Source organism: Scyliorhinus torazame, chromosome 3 (assembly GCF_047496885.1).
Source record: "Scyliorhinus torazame isolate Kashiwa2021f chromosome 3, sScyTor2.1, whole genome shotgun sequence".
Classification (NCBI taxonomy): Eukaryota; Metazoa; Chordata; class Chondrichthyes; order Carcharhiniformes; family Scyliorhinidae; genus Scyliorhinus; species Scyliorhinus torazame.
This window is the reverse complement of record NC_092709.1, coordinates 95597614-95617418: the sequence shown is the minus strand read 5'-3', so window position 1 is coordinate 95617418 and position 19805 is coordinate 95597614. Positions and strand designations below refer to the sequence as shown.

The following is a 19805-nucleotide window of genomic DNA, read 5'->3' as shown; positions in this document are numbered from 1 at the left end:
AGATCCGGGGGCCCATGAGGGGAGAGAGGCTGACATTTTGGCCTTTGCCTCCCTGGTGGCCTGGAGATGGATTTTGCTGGGATGGAAGGAGCCTCCAAAGTCAGGAGTGTGCGACAGCGACATGGCAGGGGTTCTCAGGCTGGAGAAGATAAAATTTACCTTAAGAGGTTCAATTCAGGGGCGGCATGTGGTGCAGTGGTTAGCACTGGGACGGCGACGCTGAGGACCCGGGTTCGAATCCCGGCCCTGGGTCACTGTCCGTGTGGAGTTTGCACATTCTCCCCATGTCTGCGTGGGTTTCACCCCCACAACCCAAAGATGTGCAGTTTAGGTGGATTGGCCATGCTAAATTGCCCCTTAATTGGAAAAAAAATAATTGGGTACTCTAAATTTATTTTAAAAAAGAATAAGAGGTTCAATTCAGGGGATTGCTCGGAGGTGGCAGCCGTTCATCGACTTCTTTAAGGACAACTGACCATCAGCAGAAGGGAGGGGGAGGCATGGCATTGTAGATTAAGGATAGGGAATCTAATATACGGGCAGTCAGGAGGTAGGGTGGGGGGGAAGTTGGGTATGTTATTCTGATGTTGTTGCGTGTGTCGGACTGCTCTGTTGTTTACAATGTTTAAATGTTAAAATTATTTTCAATAAAATGTTTTCCCAAAAAAAAGTTTTTAAAAATAGGAAAGCAGAATATTTTATAAAAGGTGTGAAACTTCTAAATGCTGCTGCTCTGTGAGACTTAGATCTACTTGTACAGGGAACATGGAAAGGTGGTATGCAGGTACAACAGGCAATTAGGCAAATGGTATGTTTGACTTTATTGCAAGAGGGTTGGAGTACAAAACTGAAGAAGGCTCGCTCCAATTGTACAGTTGAGGCTCTACCTGGAGTATGTGTAGTTTTGGTCTTCATATTTTGGTCTTCAAAATTTACTTGCATTGAAGGCAGTACAGAGAAGTTTCAGCAGATTGGTTTCTGGGATGAAAAGGTTGCCCCCTGGTGTGAGTGTGTAAATAAGGCTGATGCTCTCTGAAATGTAGAAGAATGAGAGAGGGAATCTCATAGAAACATACAAGATTCTGAAGGGACTTGGCAGAGTAGACACTGAGAGGGTGTTTCCTCTGGTTATGGACTGTCCAATGGTGCCACTATCTCCATGACCAGGACATGCCCATGGCTGATAATGGAGGAGTCTGGACAGATTTTAAATATCAGATTGTGCGTGGCGGAAGTAACGGCACAAATTAAGGTTAAATGATGGCTGAAAATAAGCAGGAAATGACTGGAAAGATGTATTTTGCTGCCATCTGCTGTTTGCGAAGTGATGTTTCTGCGGAACCCGAAAGCGGGGATTACATTGCCGGGGAGCTCCACTGCGCTGGTGCACTTACGTCCTTTCTCGCGCGGAGCAGAAGTTCAGCGAAAAGAAACTCGGTGAAAGTTTATTGATTCCCGATTTTAATTATTTGATTGAAAACCCGGGAATGCTGAGACATTGGAGAGCCTGTCACCGACTGAAGCCCTTCTTGTGGCGGCTCCGGGCTGCGAGGGGCCTGAGCCGGATGATCATTGCCTCAACGCCCGGAGAACTGCCCCAGATTATTGTGGGCCCATCCCGCTGGAATCCCCATTGCAATGCAGCTGCTGATTTCCATTGCAATGCAGCTGCTGATTCCCATTGCAATCCAGCTGCTGATTTCCATTGCAATCCAGCACCCCATTTCCACTATCAATGGAATCCAGCTCCCCATTCCCACTATCAATGGAATCCAGCTCCCCATTCCCACTATCAATGGAATCCAGTTCCCCATTCTCACTATCTGAACAGTCGGCCCCTGACAACAGAGCGGAGACCTGTGCGGATTGGCTGTGCATCTGGCTTCTGGGGGGACACTGCGACCTCGGGTGAGAAGATGACACCAACTTTTTTGTTATAGTCACTCTACAATGTGCACCTTGATGACCTTTTAAGACGCAGTCAACCTAATTCTCTTCAAACCACACTTTTGTCAAATATTGCCCCTTCAAAACCCAAACCAAAGGAATCAATTTGGAGCGTGTCTCATCACAGGCAAAGAGCTGGGCTGAAGTTGATAACATGCATTAAATGCTGGTTTGATTGTCATAAGGACTAGGAGCAGGAGTAGATATTACAGCTTCTCGAGTCTGCTGCACTATTCAGTACGTTCATAACTGATCTGCTCCAATTCCACTTTCATTCATGCTCTCCATATCCCTTGATTCTCCAGGGCCCAAATATCTGTCCATCCCAACCTTCAATATATTTAAACAATGGAGCATTCACAATAATCTGGGGCAATTTAAAGGATTCACACCTATTGAGTGGAAGAGTTCCTGATCATCTCATTCCAAATGATTGACCTCTAATCGTGAGACTGTGCCCCTGTATTCTAGGTTCCCCAGCCAGGGGAAACAACCCTGCCGAGTCCCTTCAGAATCTTGTATGTTTCAATGTCATCTCCTTTCATTCTTCTAAATTTAAGAGCATTGGTCCAGTTTACTCAACCTCTCATCTTTAGGACCAATCTAGTGCTTTACTGTCTCCTATCCAAGTACATACTTCATAAAGTCTGGAGACCAAAACTGCACACAGCACTCCAGGTACGACCTCACCAAAGCCCTGTATAATTGTAGCAAGTTTTCTTATTCTTAGGGCAGCACGGTGGCACAGTGGTTAGCACTGGGACTACGGCACTGAGGACCTGGGTTCGAATCCCGGCCCTGGGTCACTGTCTGTGTGGAGTTTGCACATTCTCCCTGTGTCTGCGTGGGTTTCACCCCCACAACCCAAAGATGTGCTGATTAGGTGGATTGGCCACGCTAAATTGCCCCATAATTGGGGGAAAAAAATAATTGGGTAGTCTAAATTTATAAAAAAAGATTTCCTTATTCTTGTACTCTAATCTCCTTACAATAAAGACCAACATGTCAATTGCCTCCTAATTGTTGTACCTGCCTGCCAACTTCCTATGTTTTTTGTACAAGGACACCCAAGTCCGTCTGAACGTTAACCTTTCAAAGTCTCACATCTTTTAAAAAATATTCTGCTTTTCTGTTCTTACTACCAAACTGAATGACCTCAGACTTGCCCACATTATGCTCCATCTACCACCTTGTTGCCCATTTGCTTTGCCTGCCTGTAACTCTTTTCAGTCTGTGTCCTTGTTATAACTTACATTTTCACCCAGCTTTGTATCATCGGCAAATTTAGTTGCATCACTCTTGGTCTCTTTGTCTAAGTCATTAATATAGATTGTAAATAACTGGGGCCTCATGGATGATCCTTACGGCGCTGTATTAGTCACAGCCTGCCAACTTGAAAATGTTCAATTTGTCATGACTCGCTTTCTGACTATTAACCAATCCTCTATCAATGCTAATACGCTAGCCCTAACTCTATCTGCCCTTATTATGTGTATTAGCCTCCTATATGACACCTTATAGAATGTCTTTTGGCAATAGAAATATATTACATCTACTGGTTCCCCTTTATCTACCGTACTAATTACATCTCAAAAAAATTCTAATGCATTTTTCAAACCTATAATTTCCCTTTCATAAACCTTGCTGACTTTGTCTGATTATATTATGAATTTCTCAATGCATTATTAAGACTTACAAAATAAATGCTGACAGCATTTTGCCGATGACTGATGTCTGTCCAAAAGACCTGTAATTCCCTGTTTTCTCTAGTCCCTCCATTCTTGAATAATGGTGCAACGTTTACTAGCTTCCAAACTGCTGGATCTTTTGTAGAATTTAAATAATTTTAGAAAATCATAAGCAATGCATCCACTATCTCTGCAGCTATCTCTTTCAGAACCCCAGGATGTATCCTAGATTGTCGGCCCTCAGGTCATAGGGATTTGTCAGCTTTTAATCCTTTGTGTTTCTCCAGCACTTACTCTCTGTTGATGTGGATTATCTTAAGTTTCCACTTTTATTAGCCCCTTAGTTAATTACCCTCATTTTCTAGTATGTATTTTGAGTTTTCTACTGTGAAAGTGGACGTAAAATATTTGTTAACATCTCTGCCATTTATTTGCTCGCCATGATCATTTCTGTTACTAAGGGACCACATTTTAGCTGTTCTTGTTTTTATATACCTTTAAAAGTTATTTTAATCTGTTTTTATATCCCTGGCTAGTTTACTCTCATTCTATTTTTTTTCCCTTTTTACTAACTTTCTGTTTGCCCATTGCTACTTTCTTAACCACTCCCAATCCTCAGGCTTGCTATTATTCTTTGCAACATTGTATGCCTCTTAATCACATTTTCTTTTTTCTTCCATGGGAGATGAACATTGCTGGAGACAGCAGCATTTGATGCCCATCCCTAATTGCCCTTGAGAAGATTGTGGTGAGCCACTGCCTTGAACTGCTCTGAATTCCATTTGGTATAGGTACACCCATAATGCTGTTAGGATGGGAGTTCCAGGTTTTTGGCCCAGTGACAGTGAAGGAAAAGTGATATAGTTCCAAGGCATGATGATCTGTGACTTAGGCTGTGGTGTCCCTGTGTATCTGCTACCCTTGATCTAGATGGTAGAGGGTTTGGAAGGTACTGTTGAAGGAGCTGTGGCAAGTTGCTGGAGTGCATCTTGTAGATGATAAACACTGCAGCCACTTGCGTTGGTGGTGGAGGAAGTGCATGTTTAAGGTGGTGGACGGAGTGCAATCAAGCAGGCTGCTTTGACCTGGATTGTATCAAGCTCTTGTGTGTTGATGCTGCACCCATCCAGGCAAGTGGGTAGTCCATCGCACTCCTGACTTGTGCTTCTCGATGGTGGACAGATTTGGGGGAATCAGGATATGAGTTACTTTTCACAGAATTCCCAGTCTCTGACCTGCTCTTTTATCCACAATGTTTAGATGGCTGGTCCAATTAACCTTATGGTCAATGGTAGCCAGATGTTATGATCCCTGTTGAAACTGATAACTTTAAAAAAGATATTTGAATTCCCAGTGACCAAGTCAAAGGAATTTCATGACAAGATTTCACGATTTAAGACTTATAAAAGCAACATTGACTGAACATTACTCTGCAGACCACTACTTTACAATACAGAAAAGCTAACCTTTATAAATGTTTTAACTTGGCCGAAAACCTCACGCTGCATACAAATACATTTCAAAATGTTCTCCATAGGATTACAATCTTTATAGAAAATAGTCCATAGACACACAACATCAAGTGGGACAATGTCTCCACTTTTTGCCGAGGTTTAATATCAAATTAATGTTGTGAGGAACATCCCTTAGTTTTTGGAGAATTTCTAAACAAACTACTACCAGTAAGGCTTACTCCAGCAAATACCTCTCTCGGCTTTGCCAGGGCAAATCTTGCAGAGTCTTTAGATTGCTCTGGAATGCGTCTTTTTGACCAGAGACCACCTTTCTTCCCGTGTACTTTCTGGTACCTGACCGACACATGACCCCCGCCTGAATCCCAAATCTGGATAATCTCTCAGGAAGCTGCTTGCTGCCTCAACTGAACGGCCAGGAGGTGACCTTCTCCACATATTCGTACATTACCTCCATCGAGCCCCACAACTGGTTGCACCGCCTTATATGAACATAAGAACTAGGAGTAGGCCATCTGGCCTCTCGAGCCTGCTCCACCATTCAATGAGATCATGGCTGATCTGTTGTGGACTCAGCTCCACATTCCGGCCCGAACACCATAACCCTTAATCCCTTTATTCTTCAAAAAACTATCTATCTTTATCTTAAAAACATTTAATGAAGGATCCTCTACTGCTTCACTGGGCAAGGAATTCCATAGATTCACAATCCTTTGGGTGAACAAGTTCCTCCTAAACTCAGTCCTAAATCTACTTCCCCTTATTTTGAGGCTATGCCCCCTAGTTCTGCTTTCACCCGCCAGTGGAAACAACCTGCCTGCATCTATCCTATCTATTCCCTTCATAATTTTATATGTTTCTATAAGATCCCCCCCTCATCCTTCTAAATTCCAACAAGTGCAGTCCCAGTCTACTCAACCTCTCCTCGTAATCCAACCCTTCAGCTCTGGGATTAACCTAGTGAATCTCCTCTGCACACCCTCCAGTGCCAGTATGTCCTTGTGCTTCTCGATGGTGGACAGAGCAGTAAGGAGACCAAAACTGAACACAATTATCAGTGGCTAATAGATCAAATTACATCTGTAACTTCTTTCTAATATCCAAAAGCTCAGGGGTGGGATCACTCGAGTACCTTCTGTATATCTCCAAAAGCTTGTCCAACTCTTCCCTCTCCTCCCTATCCACCTGCCCTTATGCAAGATTATCTCCCCCTCTCACCACCACCTTCAGGGCCTCCCACAGCACCGAGGGCGACACCTCCCCATTCTTGTTAAACTCCACATACCCATCAATCACCCTGGCCATCTTCACACAAAATCCCAAATCTGCTAACAGCCCCACATCCAAACTCTATGTTGGCTGCTGGACCGTCCTACCTCCAAGACCACATCCACCAGGTGCGGAACGTGATCTGAAACCACTATCGTCGAATATACCGTTTTCCTCTGGCAGCAGAGACCTCTCCCCATCACAGAAAAGTTAATGCGCGAGTACACATTGCGCACTGGAGAGAAGAAAGAGAATTTCCTACCCCCAGGCCACAAAAAACACCGTGGGTCCGATCCACCCATCTCCTTCATGGGTGTACCTTCGTTACCCCCAAAAGGGCCAATTTCTTTGGCTTAGACCGATCCATCTTGGATCAGAACACAATTCAAATCGTCCCCCAAAATCAGCTGGTGCATGTCCATATCTGGTATGGCTGCCAGCATCCTCTTCATGGAGTCTACATTGTCCCAGTTTAGAGCACATATGCTCGCTAAATCCACCAATTTACCTTCCAGCGTCCCAGAAACTATGACATATCTGGTCTTCTACCACCTTCCCCTTCTGGAACTGAACTCTTTTGACAATTAGTATCTCTCTCCCCCCCCCCCCCCCCCCCCCCCCCCCCCCAGGGCTCTGCTGTCAAAGCCCGAGTGGAACACCTAGCCCAACCCTTCAGAGCCTAATCTGATCCTTCACCTGCTGGTGGGTCTCCTGCAAAAGCACCACATCGGTCCTCAAACTCTTCAAATGCGAGAAAACTCACGCTCACTTCACTGGGCCGCCCAACCCCCGCACATTCCTCGTAACCAATCGAACCGGGAGCTTCTCACCGCCCCCCCCCCCCCCCACTTCAAGTTAGCCATTTCACAGCGAGGGAATTTCTCCTCCATCCCCCGTAACTCTAAAACCAGAGCCCACCCAAGGTGGCTGTCAGCCACACCCTCCTGTTGGGACAAAGAACAACCCCAGTCACTGTCAGCACCCAACTCCCCCATCCCAGAAATCCCCCAGCTACTTCCTCTCTAATCAACACCTCCCCCCTCCATCCCTGTCTGCCCACCACCCACACCTTCTAGGCTCATGAAACCTGCCTAACAGGCACAGCAAGCCGCAGCTCCTCCCTCCACCTTGCTCTTGTTCGCTAGCAGAGCCCATTTCACACAATAAACAATCAAAAAAAACCTAAAGACCCATACCGCCACACCCAAAAACCAAAACTACCCTGCCCTCTCACTCAACCCTGAATCTAGCCACACCCCTCTCCCCAATCAAACACTCCCTCTAAACCATAAATGCCCACCAAAAAGAGAAAACCCCACAAGCAAAATAAGCCCCAAACAAACCACACCAATTTCAATTCACAACAACTCTGTACATAAAAAGAAAAGGAAGAAGGGGAACAGGGAAAAAATAAGACAAATCACACATCTTTACATCAAACGTCCCCATATAAACCCGTCCCAACCACCAGCAAAGTCTCTTCCAAACCCACTCAGTTCAGTCCAAGTCCTTGAGCCTTAATGTAAGCCTCCACTTCCTCTGCCGTCTTGAAGAAATGATCCTTGACATTGTGTAAAGAGGTTCACCAGGATGTTGTGCGGTCTGGAGGGTATTAGCTATGAGGAGAGGTTGGACAAATTTGAATTGTTATCACTGGAATGACAGAGGTTGAGGGGCGGCGTGATAGAGGTTTACTAAATAATGAGTGAAATGGACAGAGTAGATAGATGTTTTTCCCGGGGTGGTAAAGTCAATTACTAGGGAACATAGGTTTAAGGTGTGAGGGGGAAAGTTTAGAGGAGACCGTGGGTAGCACTGTTGCTTCATAGCTCCAGGGTTCCAGGTACGATTCCCGGCTTGGGTTACTGTGGAGTCTGCATGTTCTCCCCGTGTCTGTGTGGGTTTCCTCCGGGTGCTCCGGTTTCCTCCCACAAGTCCTGAAAGACGTACTATTAGGTAATTTGGACATTCTGTATTCTCCCTCAGTGTACCCGAACAGGTGCTGGAATGTGGCAACTAGGAGATTTTCACAGTAACTTCATTGCAATGTTAATGTAAGCCTATTTGTGACAATAAAGATTATTATTATTATGAGATGTGCAAGGGCAGGTTTCTTACACAGAGGGTGGCAAGTGTCTGGAATGCACTGCTGGGGGAGGTGGTGGATCAGATACAATAGTGACATTTAAGAGGCATCTTGACGAATACATGAATAGGATGGGAATAGATTGATATGGACCTTGGAAATGCAGAAGGTTTTAGTTTAGACAGACATCACAGGCTTGGAGGACCGAAGGGCCTGTTCCTGTTCTGTACTCTTCTTTGTTCCAATCCTGACTCCTATCAAACACCTCAATATTCTTGCCCTGGGAAATCACAACCTTTGTTCAACACCCAGGAGAAGTATGTTACATGACCTCCGCCAAGTTGCTTGAACTTGTAATATTGCCCTGTGGACCAGAACTCAGGCAGTCACAGTTTGATCCCTGAAGAGAACAGTAATTCCAAGCAAACAGCCTGTCGCTGTCTACCATCTTACCATCAAACAGGTAGTAGCAGAAGGAGCTATGTCCAGATCCAATTGCCTGGCCCTCATCTACCCTATGCACTGTTGGAACATTGGAACTGGTGCCTTCAAGACTAATTCAATTCTTAAGTGCCTTTTGCTCTCGTGGAACTCTCACTTCTGGAAAGATGTATCACCCTGAGACAGCCAACTGACCTATCCTTGGAAGATTCTGGACTCAACTAAAACCATAACTTTTGCTGCCTCACGGTGCCAGGCCCTGGTTCTAGACCGGCCACTGTCCGTGTGGAGTTTGCACATTCTCCCCGTGTCTGCGTGGGTCTCATCCCCACAACCCAAAGATGTGCAGTAGGTGGATTGGCCACGTTAAATTGCCCCTTAATTGGAAAAAAATAATTGAGTACTCTAAATTCATTTTTAAAAATTAGTTGTATTTTCATTGTGGTCTGGCCCTGTACCCCTTTATTTCCCTTCTCCCTCTTTTATTGTATGAGTGCTAAGGGGCGGATATGGTGGTGCCATAGTGGTTAGCACTGCTGCCTCACAGCGCCAGGGACGCGGGTTCGATTCCGGCCATGGGTGTCTGCATGTGTGGAGCTTGCACTTTCTCCCCCTGTCTGTGTGGGTTTCCTCGAGGTGCTTTGGTTTTCTCCCACAGTCCAAAGGTGTGCAGGTTGGGTGGGGTTACGGGGTAGGGCAGGTAGGTGCAGACTCGATGGGCTGAATGGGCTGCTTCTGCACTGTATTAATTCTAACCCCTTTTCCGTGTTAGTGTGTGTGTGAAATAAACCAACCCTCTTATTTTATCTTGTCTTGAGTTGTGCAAGTTATTCATAGAGGATTGGAACACTCCAAACTCAAGGGTTTGGGAAAATACACCGCTATTTATAAAGGGGAAATCAAAAGGTTCTTTCAGTTTACAGATAGAGGAGAGGAGAAATCAGGGCTGTTTAAATTAATCCCCCCCTGTCCATAACAAAATGTTAATTGCCTAGAACTTGTGTGATATGAATGTTACTTGTCAATTATATTGGCTTTGCTGCATTTGGACATGGACTGCTTCAATATCTGAGGGGTTACGAATGTTAATGAACATGGTGCAATCATCAGCAACATCCCCACTTTTGACTTTAAGATGGAGGGAAGATCATTGACAAAGAAACTGAGGATGGATCGGCTTAGGACACTACCCTAAGGAACACCTGCAGCAATGTCTTGTGGCTGAGATGTTTCCCCCTGAGTCCTATTGACTTTAGCTTTGCTACATGGTGTCAGTGACTGCCTTGATGTCGCGGACAGTCACTCTCACCTCATCTGGAGTTCAGCTATTTTGTCCTCGTTTGGACTAAGGATGTAAAGAGGCCAGGAGCTGAATGGTCCTGGTGGAACCCAAACTGAGTAGGTTATAGCTGTGCAAATGCTGCTTGATGGCACTGTTAATGACACCGCCCATCACTTCGCTGATGACTGAGAATAGACTGACACAGCAACAATTAACCTCATGAGATTCGTCCTCCTTTTTGTGTACATGACATACCTGGGCAGTTTTTACTTTACTAGATAGATGCCAGTGTTGTAGCTGTACTGGAACAATTTGGCCAGGAACACAGCTAGTTCTGGAGCACAGGTCTTTAGTACTGTTGCTGGGATGTTGTTAAGGCCCATAACCTTTGCTGTATCCAATACCTTAAGCTAAATTTCTTGATATCACATAGATTGAATCAAATGGGCTGAAAACTGGGGCGGGATTCTCCGAAATGGAGGCAGAGTGTTCGCGCCGTCGTGAACGCCGTCGAGGTTCACGACGGCGCGAAGCGGCCCCTATCCCGACCGATTCAGGGCCCGATAATGGGCTAGGAGTGGCGCCACGTAATTTACGCGCGCCAGGCCTTGTGCATGCGTGGTTGCTATCCTCTCCGAGTCCGCCCCGCAAGAAGATGTCTGACGGATCTTGCGGGGCTGCGGAAGAAAGGAGGTCCTCCTTCAGAGAGGCCGGCCCGACGATCGGTGGGCACCGATCGCTGGCCAGACCCCATTTGAGGTCCCCTCGGTGCAGGATCCCCCTCCCCCGGTGCAGGATCCCCCCCCCCCCAAGCGTTCCCGCGCTGTTCCCGCCGGCAGCGACCAGGTGTGGACGCCGCCGGGGGGAACCCGCCATTTTGGACAGGCCACTCGGCCCATCCGGGCCGGAGAGTCGCGGGGGTACTGGTGAATCGCCATTTTGGCTGTCTCGGGCGATTCACTGGACCGCGCCGTGCAAAACGCAATTGTGCCGATCTGGCCGCTTCCATAAATCGCGGGAGGGCGTCGGACCGGCGTTGCGGGAAAATTTGGTGACCCAACCGGCGCGGGAGTGGAGAATCGCGCCCCTGGTGTCTTCTGATGCTGGGGAACTAATGAGGAGGCTGAGATGGATTAACACTTAACACTCCTGGCTGAAGATAGTTGCAAATGTTTCAGTCTTACCTTTTGCATTGACGTGCTGGGCTTCCCCATTACTGAGAATGGGCATGTTTGAGAAGCCTACTCCTCCACTTAGTTGTTTAATTGTCCACCACCATTCACAACTGAAAGTGATCAGACTTTAGAGTTTTGGGCTGTTCCATTGATTGTGGGATTACTTTGCTTTGTCTACCACATGCTGTGTTCGCTGTTGAACATCCATGTAGTCCCGTGTTGCAGCTTCACCTGGTTTGCACATCATTCTAAGGTATGTCTGGTGCTTCTCCTGGTATCCTCTCCTATACTCTTCATTGAATTCATAGTCTCCTTACCTTTCCTGGTACGCCACAGATGGATCTTTCTTACTGAATTTTTGTTTTTCAAAGGAATCTATCTTTTTTGAATATTTTGAATTGTTTCTTTAAATTTTTGCCACCGTCTATTTACCACCATATATTTCCTTTACCCAAAACTAACCAGCTCTCCCCTCATCCCTACTTAATTAGCCATGGCTCATGACTCTTATTTAGGCTGAAGTATGTCGCTCACAATCTTAATATGGAATTCAACTGTAAAATGATCACTTCTTCCCCAGAAGATCTTTTATTATGAGATTATTAATGAAACCAGTCCCATTGCACAATTGTACATCTAAAATTATTCTAAAATAAAAGCAAAATACTGCAGATGCTGGAGATCTGAAATAAAAACGGAAAATGCTAGAAAAAACTCAGCAGGTCTTGTCAGCATCTGTGGAGAGAAACATAGAGTTAATGTTTCGAGTTCAATGTGATTCTTCTTGGGAACTCTGGAGCCCTGTTTACAGCCCTCGTTATATGATTTTCGGGGACACTAATCCCAGCCCAGTTTAAGTAGAGTCCAAAGCAGTAGAACAGCTCCTTCTTTCCTGAGTACTGATGCCAGTGCCCCATGAATGTAAACCCCTTAATAAACCATTGACTCCCTGCCAACTGATCTTACTTGAACATGTTCCATGATACATATCTATCAATAATATACTATTTAAAGACTTGTGGATGCCACGTTCTTCCTGTACCATTACCATTACTTTTTGCAGTCATTTTTCTATTTATCAAGGAGACAGTATTTAGTATTCAGTAATGTTCAGTATTTAGCTGTTCAGTGCTAATTACTGCCATCTGACATTGAGTGGTACTGTGTGCCTCTCCAGCTCTCCCCTCTCTGCTGCAAAAGAAGCTTCCTTCTTCACTGACACTTTCCCTTGAACCCTGGTGTCCTGCTCTGTCCCTGTTCTTGCTCTTTCCATTTTCCTGCTCTTTCCCCTGACTTCCGTCCCCCGATTCCTGCTATTCCCCCTGTTCTCCTTGTCCGCCTGACCCTGCTTTTCCCCCCTCTTCCTACTCTTCCTCTCATCCCTGCCCCTCCCCCTCATCCCTGCTCATCCAAATTCTAATGAACCTATTCTGCTCCCATCAAATCTGGATCACCCATTGTCCCTGACCTTGCTGACATCCACAGGCCCCTCATCTCTCGCCTACTTAAATTTTGAAATTTGCATTCTTATGTTTAAACATCCTTCCCTCGCTTAATTCTGTAATTTCCTTCAGGCGTACAAGCCTCTCTTCTCCCAGGTCATGATCTCCATTCTGCTCACGCTAACCTCTTGTGTGCACCCCTCCTCCCGTCGTTCCATGTCAGGAAAAATAGTGATGTCATGAAAGTATCATGTAAATCTTAGAAATTGGAATGTTTTCTGCTGGTTATATATATATTTTTTTAAGCTTAAAAGGCAGGGACAGATTGATTATGTTAATGGAATTCATATGTTTGAGATGTTGATGAACTCAGCAACACTCCAAATAAATGTTTACTTAAGGTAAGTTGGTAACAATGGGGAATAGAACATAAAGGATTTTAATAAGGTGTTAGTGGTTCAAAGGAAAAATTTATGACATTTGCATTCTAAAAGCTAGAATCATGAAATGAAGGTATTAAGTTTGACTTTTGAAGAAGTTATTTCAGATGAGGGAAGATCGAAAGCAAAAATCTATGTATCAGAAGCATTCATCTTATGCAAGAGTAGCTGTTTGAGACCGCAGCCAAATGCAAGAACAGCTATTTTAACTCCCAGCAAGCCGTGTCTGTGAAGAAAGTTTGCCGTGAAAGAAGAATTGTCTTGTTGTACTTTGGAAGCAACCTCAGAGAGATGTAATTGATTGATGTGGTAACTTTGTGGATTTTGTTTATAGTTTTAAAAAACCTATAAGATGTTGTGGATGTTTGAGGAGAATTAGCTCTGAAGGTAGTGAAATAAACGTGTTTGGAACTGGGTAAAGTTAGTGATGCTGTAGCCATTGTTTTAGTTAAGTGTACTTCTAGTTGACTTTATTGTTGTTTATTTTATTGTTTAATAAACATTTATTTAAAATCATCGCAAAACATCTGGGACATAATTTTCTGGAGTTCAAATGTTTCCTCACATTATATTGAATTGTAAAATAGTTGAGGGCAGTTGTGAGCTTTCCTTCTAGGGTTTGGAATAACCTGGTGTTTCCCATTTGCCGTGTTCCTAACACACATTTCTTGAGGTGCCTGGGTCCCAATTTTTGGATTTGCTTCCCTAAATTCCTCAACCTTGCTCTCAGTTTTAGAATCTTTCCTTTAGACTCCACCTCATTGATCAGGTTTTGCCACCCACCATAATCTCCTTTAGAATCATAGAATTCCTAGTGCAGAAGAAGGCCATTTGGTCCATCGAGTCTGCACCGGCCCTCTGAAAGAGCACCCCACCCAGACCCATTCTCCGCCCTACCCCTGTAACCCCACCTAACCTGCACATCTTTGGACTATGGGAGAAAACCAGAGCACCCGGAGGAAATCCAAGTTCAATGTTCATTTTTTTGTCACATCTGAGATGTAAATTGGGAAATTCTTTTTCTACCTTAAAGGTGTTATATTATTACAAGTTTTGTTGTCTCAACTTTCTATTTGTGGTTGAGTTCAACAGACTGTTATTTTACTGGGAACTTTTCATGTGTGTTCGTTTGTTGTATTATGCTTCTAATCGCCTCAAGGTGGCAGTGATAGATTGAAAGCATGTTTTAAAAGATGCAGAAGCAGAATGGGGCATATCAGTCACTTGTTTTAATGTAATAGTTGAAATTTAAAAAGCCTCTAATCTAATTCTTTATCACTGAGATGTTGGTTTGTTTATAGGCACCCTCAGTTTCTAAGCTGAGAAAGTTAGAATTTGTTCTGCACTATTGAATCATAAGTAGTGTGTTTTCTGCCTTGGTGATTTTCAGAGAGGTAGGACAGAATTTACCGGCTGTTCAGAGTGGTAGGAAATTCCAGTCCCACGACGGTACGCGGGTTTCCCAGCGATGAGGGGTGCTGTCAAGGGGCAATCCTGTTGACAATGGCGGGACCAGTAGATGCCGCTGGCGGCGGGCTGCCTCCCTCACCGAAATCCCGCTCAATATGCTAATTTCTATGTCTGGATAGGAGCTAAATTTTACGATACTTTAAAATGCCTGCAGTCACAAGCGTACAGTTTGCTTTTAGTTTTTCTTAGTCACCACATTCAGGCTTGACTGACATCACACAGAACAGAGAACAGTTAACGGACAAATATAATCAAACGCATGTCGATTGAATCCAACATCCTTCCCCCTCTTGAGAAACTAAAATACCTTATTTTACATTCAATTTTCCTAAATGCCACAGATGTACACTGAGACATTTCTTGGGAGATCTGTTCTGTGAGTACAGAAATAGTCTGTGAGATATGAAGGTCTCTGATTATGATGCTGAGATCTCTGACCTTGAGGTTCTGTACGATCACCTTGATGATCAACATCGCAGTCACCCTCTGGGTGACTATTCTGGAAATAACCTGGTCTGTTCGCTATCAAGCGTCTTGTTTTTCACTTTGTGTTGTCATCCAGTAGAATAGATAAGCATTGGTGCTGAGCAACCGCTTGTTTGGCTTTGATCCTGATGGAGTTTGTGGTCTCAATTTGGCCGTTTTGTGCAAACTCAATCTCCAAGTTCAAACTGTGTTCTCTTGCAATTAGATTTACACTTTTGTTTCAACTTGTCGCTTTGTGATTTCTCTTGGTTTCACTGAGACTCTTGTTGGACACTGATGATGGCATAAGAATGGTCAGCGGCCTGGGAAAGTCATGACTTGCCATAGGTTTGGCTTGTGTCTTTCCAGTTTGAGAGTGAGGGATGGATCTATGGGCATGATTTACCGGCCTCGTCACGCCCGACTTGGTGACACGATGAAACCGTTGAATCTTGCGAGATTTGCAACGTTTGAGACGTCTCCCGAGATTCAACCAAACCCCAGTGCTGGGCTAGATCCAGATCAGCATATTTAAATGAACCATTAGGATAATTTAACTATGCATGCGCTGGATTTGCCCGGCGCCAGGGAAGTAACGGTCTTCCCAGTGAAGCCTGAACCGGGTGCCATTTCGTACGAGTCCACAGAAACGTGGACCAGGCATAACGGCACCTGGGGGTCTCCCAGGCCATTGGAGACCCCAGGGATGGTTGGGGACAGGGCAGGGTAGGCCCCTAGCTCTCCCTCTGGCACCCAGGCACCTAGGGACTATCAGCTTGGTACCTTGGCACTGCCAAACTGGTACCTTGGCACTGACCCAGGCACTGCCAAGATTCCTGGGTGGCACTGCCAGAGTGCCCAGGTTCTGGGGTGGCACTGCCAAAGGTCGGGGCCTAAGGGAGGGGGTGAAGGGCGGGTATGAAAGGGCTTCATAAAGGTTTGGGGGATATAAGGCTGGCAGTCATGAAAGGGGGTGGCCCAAAAGATGGATGGGAAGGCCTGGAAAGGGGGGCCCCTCAGCGACCCCATAGCATGGTGTCCTCACTTGGGGGGGGGGGGGTAATAATAATGTAATCTTTATTAGTGTCACAAGGAGGATTATATTAATACTGCAGTGAAGTTACTGTGAAAATCCCCTACTCGCCACACTCCGGCGCCTGTTCAGGTACACAGAGGGAGAATTCAGAATGTCCAATTCACCTAACAAGCATGTCTTTCGGGACTTGTGGGAGGAAACCGGAGCAGCGGAAGAAACCCACGTAGACGCCAGGAGAGCCTTCACCAATAAACAGTGACCTGAGCTGGGAATTGAATCCAGGTCCCTGTCGCTGTGAAGCAACAGTGCTAATCACTGTGCTACCTCACCGCTCAATAATGCCCATGTGTGCGAGAGGTTGCATTGCCCGTGGATGGGGCTGTGTGGGAGACCTTCAACTTCACTTTGAGATTGGTGCACCCTTTCAAAATGGCGGCCCGGTCTCTGGGGAGCCAGTCTCACCGGCGAGTTCAACTCCCCAGTGATGGAAAACGTGGGCTAGATGGGGGAGGAACTCTTCAAGGCCCAAACAAGTGACTAAGTGTGGTTGAATAGTGGCATGGATCTCACACAAAAAGCCGGCAAGAAACACCCTGCCAAATCCTGCCCAAAATGATACATGGAAATTTTTTGATCCTATAGGAATTCCATCCTACATGCGCGGAGTAGGATATGATTGGAGTTTGGAAACAGTTTCCTGTCCGACATCCTAGACACTTGGTTGAATCATTTGATTCCACCATTCAATTGCGGGTTAGATTACAGTGTCTGTTGGTGAATTCCGTAGCTTGCTTGGAACTTCTTGAACTGACTGGAAGCAAACTGCGGTCTTTTGTCTGTAGTGATACTTTCCAGCAAACCCCATTTTGTAAACAATTTGTTTAGAATGTCAATGACCGAAGTGGTGGTTATGGAATTTGTTGCAGCAACTTCCTATCATTTGCTTTGTAGATCATGAACAACAAGCAAAATATGTTGATTTCTAGGGGCTACTTGTACTTCCCTTAAAAACTATCCGTTTAGAGTAGTTGCCAGGTTCTTGTTAGCTATGGAGTTCATTGTGGAGTGCGGGGCACAGTTTAACAGATTTTTCTGAGTGCACAAACATGCAGTTTCTTCTTTTTTTAAAAAAAATATTTTTATTCAGAAAATTTTCAGTTGTCACATACAAAATGGTCAAACAAAGTTTTACAATTTTCATAAATCTATCCCACAACCCAGCCCCCCCATCTGTATTTACCCAGAACTTGGTCAAGTGCACCCCATGTACCACTTTAAACTGAATCACATTCAGTCTTGTAAGCGAGGAGGTAAAAATGACCCTATGCAGAACCTCGCTTCACCCCCCCCCCCACCACAAACCAAAGCCAACTCTTCCTCCCATTTCCCCTTTACTTCCTCCAGCACAGCCTTCTCAAGCGAAGCCTTCTCCATCACCATCATCTGCCCATATACAGCTGATATCCTCCCCTCCCCAATCTCGTTAAGAGTCAGCACCTTATCCATAAGTGAAGGCGCCAGCAACCAAGGAAACAAAGAGAGTTCCTTATGCACAAAGTTCCATACCTGCAAATACCTAAAAACATTCCTTCCTGGGAGTTGGAACTTCACCACCAACTCCTCCAGCCGAACAAACCTGCCCTCCACGAAGAAATCTCTAAACCTCTCCATGCCCTCTCTCTCCCGGATCTTATATGAATCCATCCGAGCTGGCATAAACCTATGGTTCCTACAGATCGACACCAGTACTCTAAAGTGCCCTGCTATACAACGATCCATTGCTGGTCATCAGATTGCATCACAGAATTGCTTTTCATCTTAACATCTTCATGTACTTCACGGGTGAGATGTATTTCACTTTGCTGTAACACTTTGATTTGATTTAATTTTGATTTGATTTATTGTCACACGTACCGAAGTACAGTGAAAAGTATTTTTCTGCGGCCAAGGGAATGTATACAGTACGTACATTGTAGACAAACAAAGAATAATTGACAAGAGTACATTGACAAACGGTACATCGACAAACAGTGATTGGTTACAGTGTGGAACAAGGGGCCAAACAAAACAAATACATGAACAAGAGCAGCATCAGATGTCATGAATAGTGTTCTTACAGGGAACAGATCAGTCCAAGGGAGAGTCGTTGAGGAGCTGTGGGGAAGAAGCTGTTCCTATGTCTGGATGTGCGGGTCTTCAGACTTCTGCATCTTCTGCCTGATGAAAGGATCTGGAAGAAGGCAAAGCCTGAGTGGGAGGGGTCTCTGACAATACTGTCTGCCTTCCTGAGGTAGCAGGAGGTGCATACAGAATCAATGCGCGGGTGGCAAGCTTGTGTGATGCGTTGGGCTGAGTTCACCCTACTCTGCAGTTTCTTGCGATCTTGGGCCGAGCAATTGCCATACCAAGCTGTAATGCAGCCGGATAAGATGCTCTCTATGGCACATCTGTAGAAGTTTGTGAGAGTTGATGCAGACATGCTGAATTTCTTTAGCTTCCGTAGGGTGTAGAGACTCTGTTGGGCTTTCTTGACTGTTGCATCAACGTGGGTGGACCAGGACAGACTGTTGGTGATGGTGACCCCCAGGAACTTAAAGCTATCGACCATCTCCACTTCGGAGCCATTGATGCAGACGGGGGGCGGGGGGGGCTACGCTTCCTGAAGCCGATGATCAGTTCCTTGGTCTTTCCGACATTTAGAGAGAGGTTGTTTTCGGTACACCATGCAACCGATCTCCCTTCACCATCTCCCTTCTGTAGTCTGATTCATCATTGTTTCATCCGCAAACTTATAGATTGAGTTAGAGTTAAATCTTGCCAGAGTCATGTGTGTATAGGGAGTACAGTAGAGGACTGAGCACACATCCTTGCGGGGCCTCGGTGTTGAGGACTACTGTGAAAGAGGTGCTGTTACCTATCCTGACAGATTGTGGTCTGTTGGTGAGGAAGTCAAGAATCCAGCTGCACAGGGAGGGGTCAAGTCCAAAATTGCAGAGTTTGGTTATAAAGTCTTGTCGGATTAATGGTGTTGTAGGCGGGGTAACCACTCGATTCTGCCATCAACTCCTTTCACATAACCAGATTCGCTAATGCATGTGAAATCATTGCGATCATGTCATCTTCAATGTCACAAGTCGCTTCGCTATAGCTAATGCTGGGTGCAATTCACAGAAATGTTTCTAAGTGACATTTCGGGCAGGTTTGGCTGAGACCTTATCCCCAGCTCTGTCGGTGGCTCCCTGACCGCTATCTAACCACACTTAGTCAATTTTTCAGGCCCTGGGGAGTTTCGCCCTGGGCTAGCCCACACTTTGAATTTTTCCCATCACTGGGAGCTGAACTCGCTGGCCAGACCATTTTAGTGGGCAGCATGGTAGCAAAGTAGTTAGCATAGTTGCTTCACAGCTCCAAGGTCCCAGGTTCGATTCCCGGCTTGGGTCACTGTCTGTGTGGAGTTTGTACGTTCTCCCAGTGTGTGTGTGAATTTCCTCCGGGTGCTCCGGTTTCCTTCCACAGTCCAAACATGTGCAGTTTAGCATGGATTGGCCATGCTAAATTGCCCTTAGTGTCCAAAAAGGTTAGGTGGGGTTAC

The 19805-nt window shown here is 45.4% G+C and overlaps 1 protein-coding gene across 2 annotated transcripts in view; it reads left to right on the top strand.

Annotated features, from left to right (window-relative positions):
• Window positions 1-1326: 1326 nt before the first annotated feature.
• lratb.1 (lecithin retinol acyltransferase b, tandem duplicate 1) overlaps window positions 1327-19805 on the top strand; it is a 270816-nt gene continuing 252337 nt past the window's right edge. The window contains exon 1 of one of the 2 annotated variants that reach the window (XR_011940145.1): window positions 1327-1908. Coding sequence is in view for 1 of the 2 variants with exons in the window: in XM_072496002.1 (XP_072352103.1) it covers window positions 1488-1908 (421 nt within the window). In the remaining variant the exon portion in view is untranslated. The remainder of the gene's footprint in view (window positions 1909-19805) is intronic. The other variant, XM_072496002.1, reaches the window with a different exon arrangement.